At 42.2% G+C, this 16,814-nt stretch overlaps 2 protein-coding genes across 3 annotated transcripts in view; one reads left to right on the forward strand and one right to left on the reverse strand.

The window, feature by feature from the left end:
- Positions 1 to 16,814, forward strand: part of prr16 (proline rich 16) — a 63,688-nt gene that overhangs the window by 12,786 nt on the left and 34,088 nt on the right. The gene's annotated exons all lie outside the window — the stretch shown is intronic.
- hsd17b4 (hydroxysteroid (17-beta) dehydrogenase 4) overlaps positions 1 to 16,814 on the reverse strand; it is a 41,476-nt gene that overhangs the window by 9,206 nt on the left and 15,456 nt on the right. For both annotated transcript variants that reach the window (XR_005207858.1, XM_037777555.1), the window contains exons 13-15: positions 2,151 to 2,263; positions 1,870 to 1,993; positions 1,645 to 1,696 (exon numbers count right to left, since the gene is read on the reverse strand). Coding sequence is in view for 1 of the 2 variants with exons in the window: in XM_037777555.1 (XP_037633483.1) it covers positions 1,645 to 1,696; positions 1,870 to 1,993; positions 2,151 to 2,263 (289 nt within the window). In the remaining variant the exon portion in view is untranslated. The remainder of the gene's footprint in view (positions 1 to 1,644; positions 1,697 to 1,869; positions 1,994 to 2,150; positions 2,264 to 16,814) is intronic.

Consider the following 16,814-nt stretch of genomic DNA (forward strand, 5'->3'; position numbering starts at 1 on the left):
GGAGCCCAGTCACTTCACAAGACACGGAAAACCTCTGTTGGTCTTGAGGAGCTGCAGCAGTTATTTCTGCACAAACGTCCACTCTACATTCACTAGATATTCTCAGAGCTAAACTGACTCTTCTGCAGTGTGTAGTGAGCGCGCGTTCACGTCTAGAGGTGGAGCAAGACAGCGAGGACGCGCGCGCCGTCTGAGTGAAGAAGAGCAGGCAGTGGAGACGAGGCTCCGGCCACACGCGAGCGCGCATATGCGAACGCGCATGTGTGCCGACCCGCTACATTTATACGCTTAAAAAGTTACAAACAGTCCCTTTAACTGAATATTTTGGGGTTTTGCAAACGGTCGGTCAAACCAAAAAAATACTTATCCAACCTTAAGATAACGATTTTTCACTATTTTCTGATGTTTTAAAGGTGCTAAATACGAGATTGGGAGCATTTCTATTGGTTCCACACGGCTCTCAACATGGCGACGGCTGTGCTGGTGGCTCACAGCTAACGGTGCTAACAGCGCTAACAGTGAAAACAACAGCAACACTGCTGACAGAGCTAAAAGTGTTTACCTGAGGGGGAACCAGAGGGTGGGTATTACACTTCAGAGACGGCACTATCACCTGAAACTGCCGTATGAGAGCAGTGCAGAGAAGCGGCCGTGAGCTAGCCAGTGGGGCACGCTCACACGCACGAACATGCATTAAAAGCATGCACGACCGGCCCGGCTATGTCAACAAAAGCACAGAGAAAATCGTATTACAACCCACAAAGAGGGAGAGCGACTTCATTCTCTGCTCATTACTCCACTACATCTTTACATAGCAAATAGTTGTTTGATGCTATATTAATGATGTGGATATCGTGTAGAGCACCTTTAAAGACCAAATAACGAATCATTTAATTAAAGAACTAATCCGCAGATTAATCGGTAATGAAAATAATCATTAGTTGCAGCCCTAATTAGTATAACACAAGAAAAATATAAAGGCGTCACTGTGAGTGAAAATATAAAACGATGGAAAATAACATTGATACTGACCAATATAACTGATAATTTTTTTATTTGGTTCACTTTGTACAAATCAAATAAGGAGATATGTCATTTTCGGCTACCATCTTTGTTTGAAATTAGAAAACAGAGTCACAATTTGGGAAACAGGTTAAAATGTTTGTTTTTTTTATAATGCTGCAGACAATATATTTATATAGATGGTTACACCTTTAAAACAGCAGCAAGTGTTGTTAAACGACCTTCTGGTTTTTGATAGACTGTTAGGGATTTCTCTTTTAGAAAAAGAAAAGCTTAGACTTGAATGTAATGATAATAAATGAGATGCACAAACTGGGGCCACACTGGTCCATACAGTATGTAGTCATTTTCTAAGTATGGATATAAAATAAAAATCCATCATGGTTTAAGAGGTAAACTGGCCCAAATGAGAGGTCTTATATGTGGAGGCAAGGACCTAGAGACTCAGTTTCAAGTCTAAATTATCTATTAAACTCAGACTGCTCCCACTTATATGACATTTTCAATACAGTAACATGAAGCCAAGTGAAATGACTCAGTGAGGCTCTAAAATGGCTTTACTGTACTTAATATAATGTAAAATCTACAGTAATTACATTAAGTGCTTATATAAGGAAATACCTGAGGTTGGTAAAGGTTTGTAGAGTTCCAGATACTGCTCTCCATGCAATACCTGACACAGAACATTAGAACAGCTGTGATATATAATCATACCTAATTAGCATGAGTAATGTGTGCATTACTGAGTGAAATATACCATATGGATACAAATATGCATATGAGCACGCAACGATGAGAAGAACATTCACACCCAGAAAAAAACAGACATGATGTATGTTTTCTAACCTGTGTGGAATCTATGTTGAGTCCAGGGACTGACATCAGCCCGCCTTGCATCAGGGCCACCTGGGAGGGAATGACCCCGAAGGTGGGGAGGCAGCCGAAGTCTTCATGGCCTTCATACAGGAACCTACATAGAAATGTTGGCGTCACTGAACTGTGAATAATCACACTCGCACAGGCCTGCGTTTGTAAGCCTGGATAGATTTCAGTTCAATTTCACACAAGTTGACTTCTCAGACCCCTTAGGGCGGTTATTATTAGCACAAACATACACAGATACACACCTAAGATGGTCTGGGTCCTTGGTGGACATGCCGACCCCCAACGCGTAGAGGATACACTGGGTGTGGTTGAAGATGAACGTGGTCGGTGTTAGTTTTTGTCCCACTGCCTCAGTCTGAGAGAAAGGAGAGAGAAGAGTTGACTTTGTCAGCTTTTTCGACAGAACAACATATTGAGAACTGAAAAGGTATCCTGTAATTTAGGCAGAGAAAATGAATATGCAATTTTAAGGGTTTGCAGAAAAGTAATAAGGTTCACACCATGGTAGATTAGCTCCGCAGCTCAACCGCTGAATACAAATGCTTAAATAAACACTGCACATACAGTCAGAGCGAATTAATCAATCTTGTCAAACCTTATAGGTGGAACATAGGCACTAAGAGAATAAATAATCACTTTATTTATAGGGGCACCTTTCTAGCAGTGTGGCTCTAGTGATGGCAATGTCTGTCAGTCACTTTGGTCCAGACTGAAATATCTCAGCAACCATTTGATGGATTGTCGTCAAATGTTGTACAGACGTTCATGATTGCCAGAGGGTGAAGCCTGCTGACTTTGGTGATCCTCTGACTTTTCCTCTAGCGCCACCAGTAGGTTGAAGTTTTCACTTATCATGAAATATCTCAACATCTACAGAATGGATTGGCACAATATTTTGTTCAGATATTTATGGTTCCCAGATGATGAATCCTAGTTACTTTGGTGATCCCTTGACATGCTAAACTAAGATAGTGAACATGGTAAACATTATACCTGCTTAACATTGTCATCGTGAACACGTTAGCACACCAACATTAGCATTTAGCCCTAAATACCATGGATGCATTAAGAAAAAAATAAGAGCCGCTAGCATGGCTGTAGATTCTTAGACTTGCTAGGAGACGATAAAAGGAGTAAAAGCTGAGCAATAGTAGAAATATTTTTTAAAATAATTCAGCATTTTAAAGCAACTTACAACTGGATATATTGTGAGGGTCATATAAAAGAATAAGATAGAAAAGACAGACAAAAAAAAAAGCAAATACAAGCAAAAATCTAAAAATCAGCAAAAAGAGTTGGCATGATTTTGGTTTAATCTGAGATCATCATCAGTAATTAGGTTGAGGACCTGTGGGATCTCACAGAGATAAGAGGAATCAGCAGTTCAGAAATGTGCTCCTGGGCCAAACCAGGCAGAGCTTTGTAAGTGATCAGCACGATTTTAAAACACATCCTGAACTTGACTGGTGGCCAGGGCAGGGAGGCAAGAAATGGAGCGATGTTCGATTAGTACTAACACTTCTGTTAACAAGCAGCCTGAAAATGGACCGAATGGAGCGTCGCTGTAATCAAGTGTTAATTACACAATATTCATGAATGCCCTTTAAAGCTCAGGAAGGTGGAGCCCTTAACTGTATTGTAAATGTTTTAAAACCCTCATTAATCCCAGCCTGACATCCTAAGGCAGAGCTTTCTGATACTTCAACACTCAAACTCATCATGAATTTTAAGTATGGGATCTGGAGAAACCTGCTGCAACAACACTCCCACTTAAAAAATAAATGCCATCTTTTTAATTCTTAACACTCAGTTCTACATTTAATTTAATATTTAGTTTTTGTTCTTTTTTTTAAGCATTATATGTAAATATTTGGGGTTTTTTGCAGGGCTGTAACCAGGAGTTTAAAAATACTAAAGTCATGAGTAGATTTTTTTATTGTTTAAGTGTCATTTTCACAGTTATGAGGCACACCAGCTATTTGACAACAAACAAATATTTTCTAAATATTTCTATGAAATACATAATCATAAAAACCCTCTATCTGTGCTTTGCCGATTACCGGATTCAGCTCCACCCCTAGTATCTACAGCCCTGTTTTGTGCTGTATAAATATTGATTTTTTTTTATTATTGTATTGATAATAGCAGTAGTAGTATTACAGGGTGTATTAGAAAAACTTGATGTGTCTGTGTTGAAAGTTCCAGATACAGTAGAGGAGTACAAACTATATTAAGAGTCGGGGTCAAATGGAAACGGGAAAGAGGGGTGAAGATGATGATGATGAAGATGATGAGTTCTCAAGGATATTAAATCCACAGCTCAGCTGGTTCCTTTATGCCAACAAGTAGTGTTATTAAATCAGAGAAATGATCTATAAAGAGATATTTCTGTTATTCAAATATCCTGAAGCACACAATAAACATACATCTGTGGCAACACTACAGTCATGGTAGTCCTGCGGTTACTCATTTATCACATTATCAACGACTGCGTTGAGCTATTGTTCAAAACAGTATTGCTTGGCAGAATGGTGTGATTCACACTCTGAATAACACCACCTCTTCTCAGCTGGTCGATAACCACTACAAAGCCTTCTTTTAATTAAAAATGCACTTGAATGCAGATGTGGGAGAAGAAGCATTCCAACATCCCTGTAACTGAGGATTTAATATTACACGCTCTCACACATACACAGAGAGATTAAAGCTACAGTTGAGGACATGTAGGTGTAAGTCAAGTTAGTTACTTGTATTGATGAGGAAAATAAGATACAAAGTAGGACTACAGACTAATAAAGGCAAACATGCATATGTTTATGTACATGTATTATTCAATTTTCTTTCCTCCTTCTTCTTCTATTCGATGTACAATTTATTTTAAATTGTGTAATTTGGGATGCAAATAATTATTACTTTTTAAATAATCCGTTAATGCCAATTATTTTCTCGATTAATTGATTAATGGTCTGTGAAATGTCAGAATGGTGAAAAATGTCTATCCCAATTTAAAAGCTCAAGGTGACATCTTCCCATTGAAAGGCAGCAAATCTTCACAATCCAGAATCTGGAATAAGGAATAATTGATAGATAGATAATTTATTGTCGTCCGTTAGAGGAAATTTGTCCCCACAGGTTACACACATGGGAACACTTAAAGAACATCGATCACAAAAACCCAGCCACAAGGAACACAAGTCCACTGAGTGTTATTGCTACAGTTTGTTGAGGGCAGTGATGGCAGAGGGCACGAAGCTTTATTACTGTACTTTAAACACTCGACCTACAGAATACAGCTGCATGTGCACACAAGCACATGTGAGTCCACAGAGCATTGTGAAGCTTGGTAGAGCTAATGTGATACTTTGCGTGACATGAAATAAATATAAGCACAGAAGTGATGTGCAGTGTGATGTAATGTAAGCAATACGTGCATTATACCATGACAAGGACAAAGACACACATGCAACCAACACACCACATGTGTGTAGCACTACGCAAATTTACAAACCACACACACACACAAAGCTAAGTCAGCTGAGGACACAATGGTGATGTTTGTCTTGAGGCTACATTGTGACTCTGTTCCAAATCTCCTGTCCAGACACGCACACGCACACACGCACATGCACACGCACACACACACGCACAAGCACACACTCCCGAGACACAGCGGAGAGCACACACATTATTTAACATTTTAAGTACTGAATCATGATATTATTGAAGCAGACTAGTGAGTAATATTAAAAGTGAGTACAATTTTAAAAAGTTAATGTGTGCTTACGACCATACATACTGTTAAATTAAAGACAAATATACAGAAGGTAGTGATTTGTAAGATGAAGTGATATGAAAGCAGAGTTTACCATGGAGTATTACTGACGTTTTGATGCATTTAAAACAGAGGAAACAGCAGAAGACAGAACAATCATGCATGCACCGTGCACAATATTGTTTTTTTTTATGCAAATAGACAGAAATAATATTGTTCGTATTTCAACCCATCTTTAAACTAAGTCTTGCTTACATTTTATGCACGACACCTTGTTTGTGTTAAATGCTATTTATAGTTTGTTTTATTCTACTCAATTTTAAATTTTTTGTTTCTGCATGTTGGATTGAGTTTGTCTTTTCTTGTGGTTTCTGTGAACAGGTGTGTTATGTGTAGGTTGTTGTATGACAGAATAAAACCAAACCAACAGATCCGGTTCTTAAATATAAAAGATTAGATGATCAAAATATTGAAACATACATATTTATCCTTTCTTTTAAGATTATTTATGTGGCATTATTTAAGTGGCATTTTCGCCTTTTTACTGACAGTTTGACAGCGTAGCTATCGACCGGAGAGATGGGGAGAGAGAAGGTGTTGGATTTATTATGTACAAAAGTGCTTACAATGACCTGAAATAACCTGATTGTTGGATTTGTTGTGCATGAAGTGTTTGCGAGGACAGGGAGGATGCACGTTCTGTTCTTTTTGCAAGGTCAAAGAGAGAAAGGAGTCAGAAGGAGATAACAAAGAAGAAGATATGCAGCAAAGACATCACGTGCCATAAGCTCATGAATATTACTATTGTGTAAACCATGAATAGACTGGATCAGGGATAGCTCTGGGTTCAAACTTCGCGAACTGACCCATGCACTGTATGTTGTCAGGGACACGTTGATTGGATCCAGATATCTGTAAACTCTTTTATTTTTACTTATGCAACATTGATTGTTCGGAATAAATTGAATCATTATGCTTTAACTCATCTGTTTGGAAATTCTCTTTGTCACACAAGATTAACCAACACGTAACTGGGCCTTGACCTCTTGGAGGTAGAAGGCCAGTTCCTTCAAAGGGTACAGTGTGTAACGAAGCTGGAACTGAAAACTGTTGACATTATGGTTACATGGTGTGCAACGTAACCACTAAGTCATTAAGATGCCCCCACTGTGCATAGCTTTGATACCATTCCAGTAAAATTGTTAAGTAATGTTGCCTGATGCTGATAAGATGTTGCACCAGCCTCCACACACTAAACTATTCATCCTGATTAAACTTTCATTCATTAAATTGTGACGATTCTGATGCTTAATCAGCCGTTTCTTTTATATTGTGGTGCCAACACGATTCAGAACAACAGGTTTGTAAATATTTGGGGAGTTTAAACAAAGTAAGGAAAGGGTTCACTCATCTGTTTGAGTAATAATACAAATACAGATTAATCTGTGGACGAAGTCTCACGATTTCATGCTACAGCCAGCTTAACAGAAAATGGTGGCCGTTTCTGTGGATAATTATTTCATGTGATAATATGCTTGCGGCTCAATGTTTTATTTAAGCAACTCAAGGCACTGAAGTGAGTGAAAGTGAGCTGTAACCAGTTCACTTCCTGTGATTCAGTGATAGGGAACACAGTGAAGTGAAGGAACACCCATCCGGGGAGCTGTCACTGCCCTATTGTGCTCCGACGTCTTTTGTACGTTGCTGTTTAAAAGCTAATCTGAGTTGGCACTTGTCTGCCGTAAATATGAAACGGTAATGCAGCAGACATCAAAGAACTTACGTATATTGTAGGAGCTTTGCTGAGAAGGATATTATCGTCCCTGACTAAGTACAGTGTGGTGGCATTAAAGAGTCATGAGTTGTCATGGTTGAAACAGTCTGAGATTTTACAGCTCCACGCTTTCAAAAGTTGTCACCAACCAACCGTTACAGTCAGAGAGAATAGGGGCCCACTTCATGTCAAACTCATTTTGACAGGTGTGACTAATCAGGAATGTGTGGAATTTCCGGAACGAATTGGCTTCCGGTATCCCCCCTCATACCGGAAACCACGCCCACCCCCCTTTTTTCCCACGCTACGTCATGGTAGGCGTATTTCCCCCCCGCCTCCGTGGGAATTTTTTTAAATCCGCCGGAGGCGGGGTAAAAAAAAATGAGAGGAGGGGTGTGCACTTTTTTTTTGAGAAACCAATGAGAGGGGACCATGTGATGGGAGAAAAACATTGACCTTTGGTACTTTTAGCACTAACTAAGGGGCTACTTTTAGCACTAACTAAGGGGCAGTTGTTTAGTTCTTTAAATGACAGAACTGCGGATAATGTCTTTAACAGATGACAGGGGTGTCCTATTCAAAAAAAAAAAAGTCTAGTTGTTTGTCTTGAAATACTCTGTCACACCAGCGAGCCTCTTCATACAATATAAACCGACACGAAGAAAATGCAGCACAAACAGCAAACCTCTGGCATGGGTCATGAACAGACTCTGACCTCTCTGGATATGTCCCCTCCTCCGGATATGACGTAATCCTATCGGCTCATTTTCGAAATCCTGCGCCCCTTATGGGCTGGAGTGGTATATACGTTTGTATTTTGTGATTTTATGATAATACTGCGCCCCTTTTGGTCTGGAGTGGTATATACGTTTGTATTTTATGATTTTATGCTTTTATGAGGTGTTATCTACCCTATCTATAGACCTTATTTATAGGCTATATTAATATTTATTTAATTGTTTCTTCTGATTTTTTTTTTTTTTTTTTTAGCAGAGGAAGTTGCAGTGACTGAACCTGTACCTGAGCCTGCACCAGAACCTGCACCTGCACCTGCACCAGAGCCTGAAGCTGTACCTGCACCTGAACCTACACCTGCACCTGCACCAGAGCCTGAAGCTGAACCTGCAATACGTGTTAGGAGAGCCGGAGGTGATTTTCATGAGATGTATTTTTTTGTTATTATTATTTATAGGCTATATTTATATATTTAATTTATATTAATCTGTTTTACAACAGAAGCAGTACGAAGACGTTATCGGAGGCTTTCGATGACCCGTCAACAGCAAAGGAGGACGACCCGAGCCCCCCACACCTTCAGTGACAAGCAGCTATACCTTCGAGGAATCGTTGATATGTATAATGCAGGTATCCAGGGAATTATTTCCGTAGCTCAAAACATGTAAGGTGTGACATTTTTTTTTGAAGGTGGGATAAAAAATAAAAACATGTCTGACCTCCCCAGTATTCCGGATGCATTGTATGAAGCTATAGAAGAATTAAATCGAGACTCTGATCAAAGGGGTATAATTCCATGGGCATTGCATGAAGCTATAGAAGAAGAAGAAAAATTAAATAGAAACTCTGACCATCATGGTATAATTCCGGTGGAGCATAACCCTAACCCTGACCTACTCCAACCGATAGAAGAAGCTCTCCATCACGTTTGTCAAAATCTTCAAAATCAGAACGAATTTCCTCATGATCCTGTCCAGTCAGTTCCTCAAAATCAGAACGAAACCGTAACGCCGCGCGAGCCTTTTAACAATCTGGAAATAAGACGCGTCTTTAACGTTCCTACCCTCGGAGCTGTACCCGATCTTGCTCAATTTTATTTAGACGTTGTGCAAAACCTTACAGATCTAGCCGAGAGAGTCAGACCCGAGGTTAGACGTAACGACCTCATACAGCTCGAGATAATAGGTGAAAATGTGCGAGATCACATCATCATTAAATACGATGAGCAGGACGACAACCTAGTGTCGGCTTTCGAAGGTTTGTTAGCCAGGTTAATACAATCTAACGGTCAAATCAATGAAGGCTCCCAGCTGGAATTAATCGTTCAAGTGTTGCGAAACCCTCGAGGCGGTGGTAGACGAAAGCAGCATCAACTGTTAGATAACGAAATCATAAACCTGAAACGAGCCCATCTGTACATAGTAAACAATGAAAATGACCGTCTCTGCTTTGCCATAGGCTTGGCTCATCTCACCAATCCCAATTTCAACGATAGTCAAGCCCGGGAACGCGGCAGAGAGTTGCAACGTTTGGCAGGCCTGAATGATCAGACGGAAGTCACCCTGAGTGACATAGGCAGATTTGAACAGATACTGAATCGTAAAATTGTGGTGTATTGCCGACGGTCTGAGGACCGAACTCTTTTACCTTTTGAAACAGAGTTTCCCAAGTCACCTCATCCGCTGTATCTTTTCTTGTTTGAAAACCACTACTACGGCATAAAAAATCTTAAGGCTCTTTTAGGAGTCAAATATGTCTGCAATTACTGTCACAGGGGTTACAAGTCCCACGAGAAACACTTCTGTCCTAATCATTGTAATCTCTGCCTCGATCCTGACTGCGCTACTCATGCTGAAAGTGTATTCTGCTCAGCCTGTAACAGGACTTGCCGTACACAAGCGTGTTACTCGAAACACAGACAGCCTAGACCCCTCTCTCATTCGAATCTCAGTATCTGCCAGCAAATGTACAAATGCCTCGGCTGTAAACATCTCGTCTCACGCCAGGAGAAACACAAGTGCACAGCTGAAAGATGTAGAATCTGTGGGGGGAATCTCAGCGACTCTGAAATTCCCTCCGATCAGCATCAGTGTTACATGCGACCTCTTCCGAAGGAAGATGAATACACCGACGCTATATTCTTTTACGATTTTGAAACATTCGTCAACCCGGAGGGTGTACACGTACCCTATCTGGTATGTACAAAATCGCTCCATGGTGAAGAGTGGAGCGCTTACGGTCTAAATTGCGTTGAAAAGTTTGTCCAAAATTTCAGGAAGAGCAAACATAGGGAGGCTACCTTTATAGCGCACAACGCTAAAGGATTTGACAGCTACTTGGTCCTTAGTTACCTGGTGGGAGAGGGTATGACGCCCTCTATCATCATGCAAGGTAGTAAAATTATCAGCTTCACAGAATCCGATTTCCAGTTGAGGTTCATCGACTCTCTGTCTTTCCTCACCATGCGTCTCAGCGCTATACCTAAGGCTTTAGGTTTTGAGGATAAATCCAAGGGTCATTTCCCTCACAAATTCAGCTCACAGGAACGGTTAAACTATGTAGGTCCTTACCCGCCTCCCTCCGATTACGGCGTAGAACGCATGTTGTCCGCTGAGCAGGAAGGGTTTTACGGTTGGTACAGAGAGGTCTCTCAAGGTGTCTTTAACTTTGAGAAGGAGGCTCTGTACTACTGTCAAAACGACGTTGATATTCTCCGGGTGGGCTGTATGAAATTCAGAGACCAGTTTATCGAAGAAACGCGTGTGGACCCTTTAAGCTGCATGACCATAGCCTCTGCGTGCATGAAAGTGTTTCTCACCAATTTCTTGCCTGAAAAAACTCTGGCCATACCTTCCCCCGACGACTACAGACGTCAATCCAAAGCATACTCCAGCGTGTCCATCCAATGGCTGGAGTGGGTAGCCTATTCTGAAAAAATATGTATCCAGCATGCTCTAAACAGGGGGGAAATGCAAATCGATCGGTACTATGTAGACGGCTACGCTGTGAGAGATAATGAGAAATGGGTCTGGGAGTTCCAGGGGTGTTTTTTTCACGGCTGCCCCTCATGCTTCCGGTCTGATGAAATTTGTCCTCTGACAAACGCTCCTTACGGGGATCTGCACGCTTCTAGTGAGGCGAGATTGCAGGAGTTGAGGAACGTTCATGGCGTTCGTACCATAGTGATGACGGAGCATGAATGGACGGAGATGAAAAAATCAAATGAGGAGGTAAAAAAGTTCCTAAAGAGCTACGTTTCTCCCGAACCTCTCTACCCTCGCTCGGCCCTTTACGGAGGTCGGACTTCGGCCTTGAGGTTACGTTATAGTATTCCTCCCGAAGAAAGTGTGCATTGTGTAGACGTCACCTCCCTGTATCCGTACGTCAATGTCAACTGCTCTTATCCTCTACACCACCCCATCATCATCCACGAGGATTTTGGTGATCCCTGTCAGTACTTTGGGCTGATCAGAGCCGTTGTCCACCCCCCGCGAGGGTTGTTTTTTCCCGTTTTACCGTATAAAACGTCTCAAGGTAAATTAGTGTTTACCCTCTGCCGCACCTGCGCTGAAATCAATCATCAGAGCGGTTCTTGCACTCATAATGAGGAGGCCAGAGCTCTGACGGGGGTCTGGGTGACTGTCGAGTTAAACAAAGCCTTAGAGCTGGGCTACAAGGTGGGAAAAATCACAGAGGTGTGGCACTTTGAACAACGTAGCAGCAGCGTGTTTGACGACTACATACACACCTTTCTAAAAGGTAAGCAGGAAGCTTCAGGTTACCCCGAAGGAAAATGTAGGAAAACCTACATTGACGAGTACGAGAAGCATCAGGGCATCCGATTAGACCCGGCAAAAATTGAGGTAAACCCTGCCAAGAGGCAGGTGTCTAAGCTGTGTCTTAACAGCTTCCGGGGTAAGTTTGCGCAGAGAACCAATCTGATCCAAACCAGCCTCGTCAGGACCCCAAATCAGTTTTTCAACATTGCCTTTTCAGGTCAATACGATCTCAGACACGTTTCCTTCTTACCGGTAAAAAGAGAGGGTTATATAGCTCTGATTCAACGGAGCTATAACGATCGTTGCGTCATACCCCCCGGTAGGTCAAATAACATCTTTATAGCCGCATTTACCACCGCCTACGCGCGTCTAAAGTTGTACAGTTATTTAGAAAAGTTGCAGCACAACATTCTTTATACCGATACAGACAGTCTGGGCTATGCAGTGAAAGAAGGAGAGACCCCTCTGGAACTGGGTAATTATTTGGGGGATTTGACAGACGAGTTGGGGGGTGACACTATTCAGGAATTTGTAGCAGCAGGTCCCAAGAGTTATGCCTATCAAACCAGAACACTGAAAAAAGTAGTAGTGAAAATGAAAGGTATAACCCAAACTCGTGAGTGTTGTGAAAAGATCAACTTTGACAGCGTGAGAGGGTTGGTGGAAGGCTACCTTGATGGTATGAAGGAGACGGTGCTTGAGGCCCCTCAGCAGGGCATTAGAAGGGATAAAAAGGGGTTTCTGCTGAAAAACTCGGCATTCCAGAAAAAGTTTCGAGTGGTCTACGACAAAAGACGTCTCTTCCCTGACGGTACGACTCTGCCTTTTGGTTATTAGATTTGTATTTTTTTTTTTTTTTTTATGAAAAGGGGGGGGAAAAAAAATGTCACACCTTGCCATGATGGAGGAGGTTGAATTTGACCCTAGACTAAAAGTGCCTTTTTCATGTCTGATGGTGGGACCCAGCGGATGCGGGAAAACCTATTTTGTAAAATCTGTACTGGAAAACTGTGAACATGTGATGAATACTGTACCTGAGAATATTGTGTGGATTTATACTTCTTTTCAACCCATGTACAGTGAACTGCAGAAAATGAATAAAAAGATAAAATTTATTGAAGGGCTGCCTGATTCTTTTGAGGATTTTGAAGATACTCTGATCATCCTGGACGATGTTATTTTTCAAGCCTCTGATCATGCTGAGGTGGTTAAAATTTTCACACAGTACCGACATCACAAAAATATGTCTGTCATGATGTTGACTCAGAATGTATTTCATCAGGGTAAATACAGCCGCACTATCAGTTTAAACTGCAATTATATGGTGTTGTTTAAAAACCCCAGAGACAAATTACAGATGAATATTCTAGGTCGTCAAATTTTCCCCTCGCAAAAAACATTTTTCTTGGAAAGTTTTGAAGATGCCACCAGAGATCCCTACGGGTATTTAATCCTGGACCTCACACCTTCCTGTCCAGAACGCTACAGAGTGAGGAGTGGTTTACTTCCCGACCAGTGGCCCGTCATCTACCTGCCTAAAGCCAAGTAGGTCATCATGTCAAAGCGTATAAAAAGGAACGCCGTCTTACTAAAGGCTCTGTACCACGCCACGCCTCAGAAACGTAAAGATATCATCGCCCACGGCTCCCCCGACTTTCTCCAGACGCTGTGTGAGATAGCTTTAAATCTTTTAAAGGGGAACATTCCTCTATCTACTTCTCAATACAAAAAACTGAAAAGTCAAAAAAAGATCATCAGACTGCTGGCTGATAAGAAAACCAGTTTAAAACGTAAACATCGAGTTTTGAAGAAACAGACGGGGGGATTTATTTTTCCTCTGCTGTCCGCAGCCATACCTCTCCTAGGGGGTCTTTTTGGAAACTTGATTCAGAAAAAATAGATGTAAAAGATGGCCAAGGTGAACAAAATGTTTCTCCTGACACCCCATGAGATGAACAGGCTAACCCAAACCTCCTCCTCCTCCTCCCCCTCCTCCTCCTCCATCAGGCAGACGGCTGAAAATGATTTGGATGAAAAAATGAGAGCTATACTCGACGAGAGAGGGTTGAGTTCCTATGAAAAGGTGAAGAGGTATGAAGCTTTGCTGCACAGATATCTCACTCTCATGAGACAAGGTCAGAATGATGAATGTAGGGTTACTCTCCACCTGCAGTCTGAGCCCCTGCAGCCTGAGCCCCTGCAGCCTGAACCTACATCTGTCCAGGCATCTGAGAGGACTGCGTCTGCATCTGCTCAGACAGGGAAAGACCGACTAGAGGCAGCGAGCGAGGTCATAAAAAACCTACCCCCACGCTCTCGTAAAAACGCTCGGTACATTATGCAGAAATTATCAGAAGGCAACGTGGACTGGACTTCCAAGGGTGAATTTGTTTATCAGGGGAACGTGGTCAAAGGTTCTCATATCATGGATTTATTCAAAAACCTTTCACTGACTCATAAAAAAAACTCATCTTCTCCGAAAGGCTGGTTAAGTTTCTTAAATACCTTGGCTGAAGTAAACATCCCCTAATCTATGTTGACTAACCGTTTTGGGACAGGGCAGCGGTGTCGTCGGTCGGTTCCAGATTGAAAGCAAACAGAGAATACCCCTCGTTAAATTCCCTACGATCGATACTCAGAGGTAAATCTTTGAGGTGTCTCCCCGTGGCGGTAAACATGTGGTAAAACTCTCTGACCGAATTCCCTCGATCAAACTGGGGTTGAAAGGCTTTAGAGGGAACCTGTCGTCCGTCCTGACAGAGCGCCAGGTACTCCACGTCGTTGTGTCTGAAATGAAAGGGGGACAGGTCCCTCCTGCCTGTGAAGGCGTCATGGTGTACCATAGCCAGAACTACATATTTAGGCATAGCGCCCAGAAAGAGATTCTCCTGGTTACAGATCCTGGAATTCTCAGGGATGGAGTAGGTTTTCACAGTCACGCGTGAGAGGGGGTAGAGGGCATTTCCTCTCATCAGGGCCGCCTCATGACCCAATCTGACGGCCGGGGAAACGGTGACTTTTTTGATAAACAGGGAGGCGCCTGTTATCTTCAGAGCAAACTCTGAGTCGCGTGTTCCCATCAGACAGAAGGCATCGTTGTTGCGTATCAGTTTAATTCTCAAATCTACAGAGTTCAGCAAAAGTCTCTCGCAGAAAAATATGTCAGTGTGAAGCGGGCCCAGCAGGTCGACTTCTTTGGACTCGGCCGTGAAGGCGCCTCTTTGGACGAGCCCTTTGTTAGGACCGTTATTGATGACGACAGAGTTCATAGAACCCGCGGTGTCTTTGTAAAACAGACCGGCGCTGAATTGACTCTTTAACGTATCTTCCGAATAGTTGAGCAGAGTCTCGATCATGGCTCTGTAAGGATGTGTGGAGCTGGATTGTGAAATCAATCTATCCCCCAGAATAACGTCACATTGGCTGAAAATCGTATTGAGAGGATAATTGATGAGCCCTACGGCCGTATCGACGGGGATGTTGGTTCCGTCCTTCTCCGTAATTTTCACCCGGAGATGTAGCATGGTGTCATTCAGATCAAGATACTTTTCACCGTCTCCGGGGATGAAGAATTCAATGGGAGAGTTGTCGTTCAGCGCTGAGAGGGGTTGACATTCTTGATATTTTTTATCCTCTATGGATAATTGTGTCATAGGAGCTGAAAATAGATCCAGTTCTGCCAGAGTGCACTCGGGTGATTTCTGATGTAAAAGAGCCATTTTTTTAAATGTTTGACTAGACGTTTAAAAAAAAATTAAAATATATCGGAGCTCTGCGCAGACTTGCTTCTCTTCACGCCGTCACTCCCGAATGATTTGCTCTTTTTACGTTTGGAGCGTTTTTTAGAGGAAACTCGGCTGCCTGGTGGGCGTTTCCTCTTTCTACGTGATAAGACCATAATGCCTCCGGAACCCTCTTGATTCTTCTGCTGCGTCAGTTTTCCCATCACTCTCTGGACCGCCTCAGAGGCTATGTTGGTGGCGGCCGTTTTAAGATGAGGTTTGGCTACGGCAAAACCCCTCTTCAGTAGAGGAGCTACGAAACGAAACAATTTTGAGAAGATTGATCCTATACCTCTACCGTACATCACCGGTGCTCCGTAAAAACCGGGTAGAGTCCCTCCCACTTGACTTTCATAATAGCTGACAAAACGATGAGGATCCTCCCGGAGACGTAACGTGGCCATCCTTCTTAATGAAGCGGTAGAGAACGCTGCACGGGTCTGAAGTGCAGCTTGATTATCGTTTTCCCATAAACAAAATCCACGTACTTGTTGCGGTCTGTTTTAATTTCAATATGGATGGATTTGATGTAATTTTTCGATACGGGTAGGTAATGTACCGTATTATATCTGAGACTCACCACGTCTCCGTAATCACCTTTCACGTTCACTACACACAGCAGCGGTGAGTAGCTGTCGCCGACCGTTTGATACTGAACAATATCAGTGTATAGAAACAGGTTATATATTCCAGCGTTTAAATCGCAGGGGTAAGGGGTAGAACGCGTTGACAGAGTCCACCACTCGTTGACTTTTATTCCTAACATATAAGCCAAAGGAGGATAGGCGCGGATTTTATATTGACCTTCGCCTTTGATATCGAGGCATTTGGTCACGTTGTTGAAAGAAGCTTCAAAGGAGGGGTCGTACTTTTTGACGGCCTCTTCTTCTTCCAAAGGGTTACAGTTCTCCATTTCAATCGTAATCAACGCTTGAGGATCCATGCTGAGTACAAGGTAGAAGGAAAGAATGAAAAATCCACTTTTATTCTATCTTAAAAAAACCCACCCTCCCCTCTCATTGGTTTCTCAAAAAAAAAGTGCACACTCCTCCTCTCATTTTTTT

The sequence above is a fragment of the Sebastes umbrosus genome, chromosome 8, assembly GCF_015220745.1.
Source record: "Sebastes umbrosus isolate fSebUmb1 chromosome 8, fSebUmb1.pri, whole genome shotgun sequence".
Lineage (NCBI taxonomy): Eukaryota > Metazoa > Chordata > Actinopteri > Perciformes > Sebastidae > Sebastes > Sebastes umbrosus.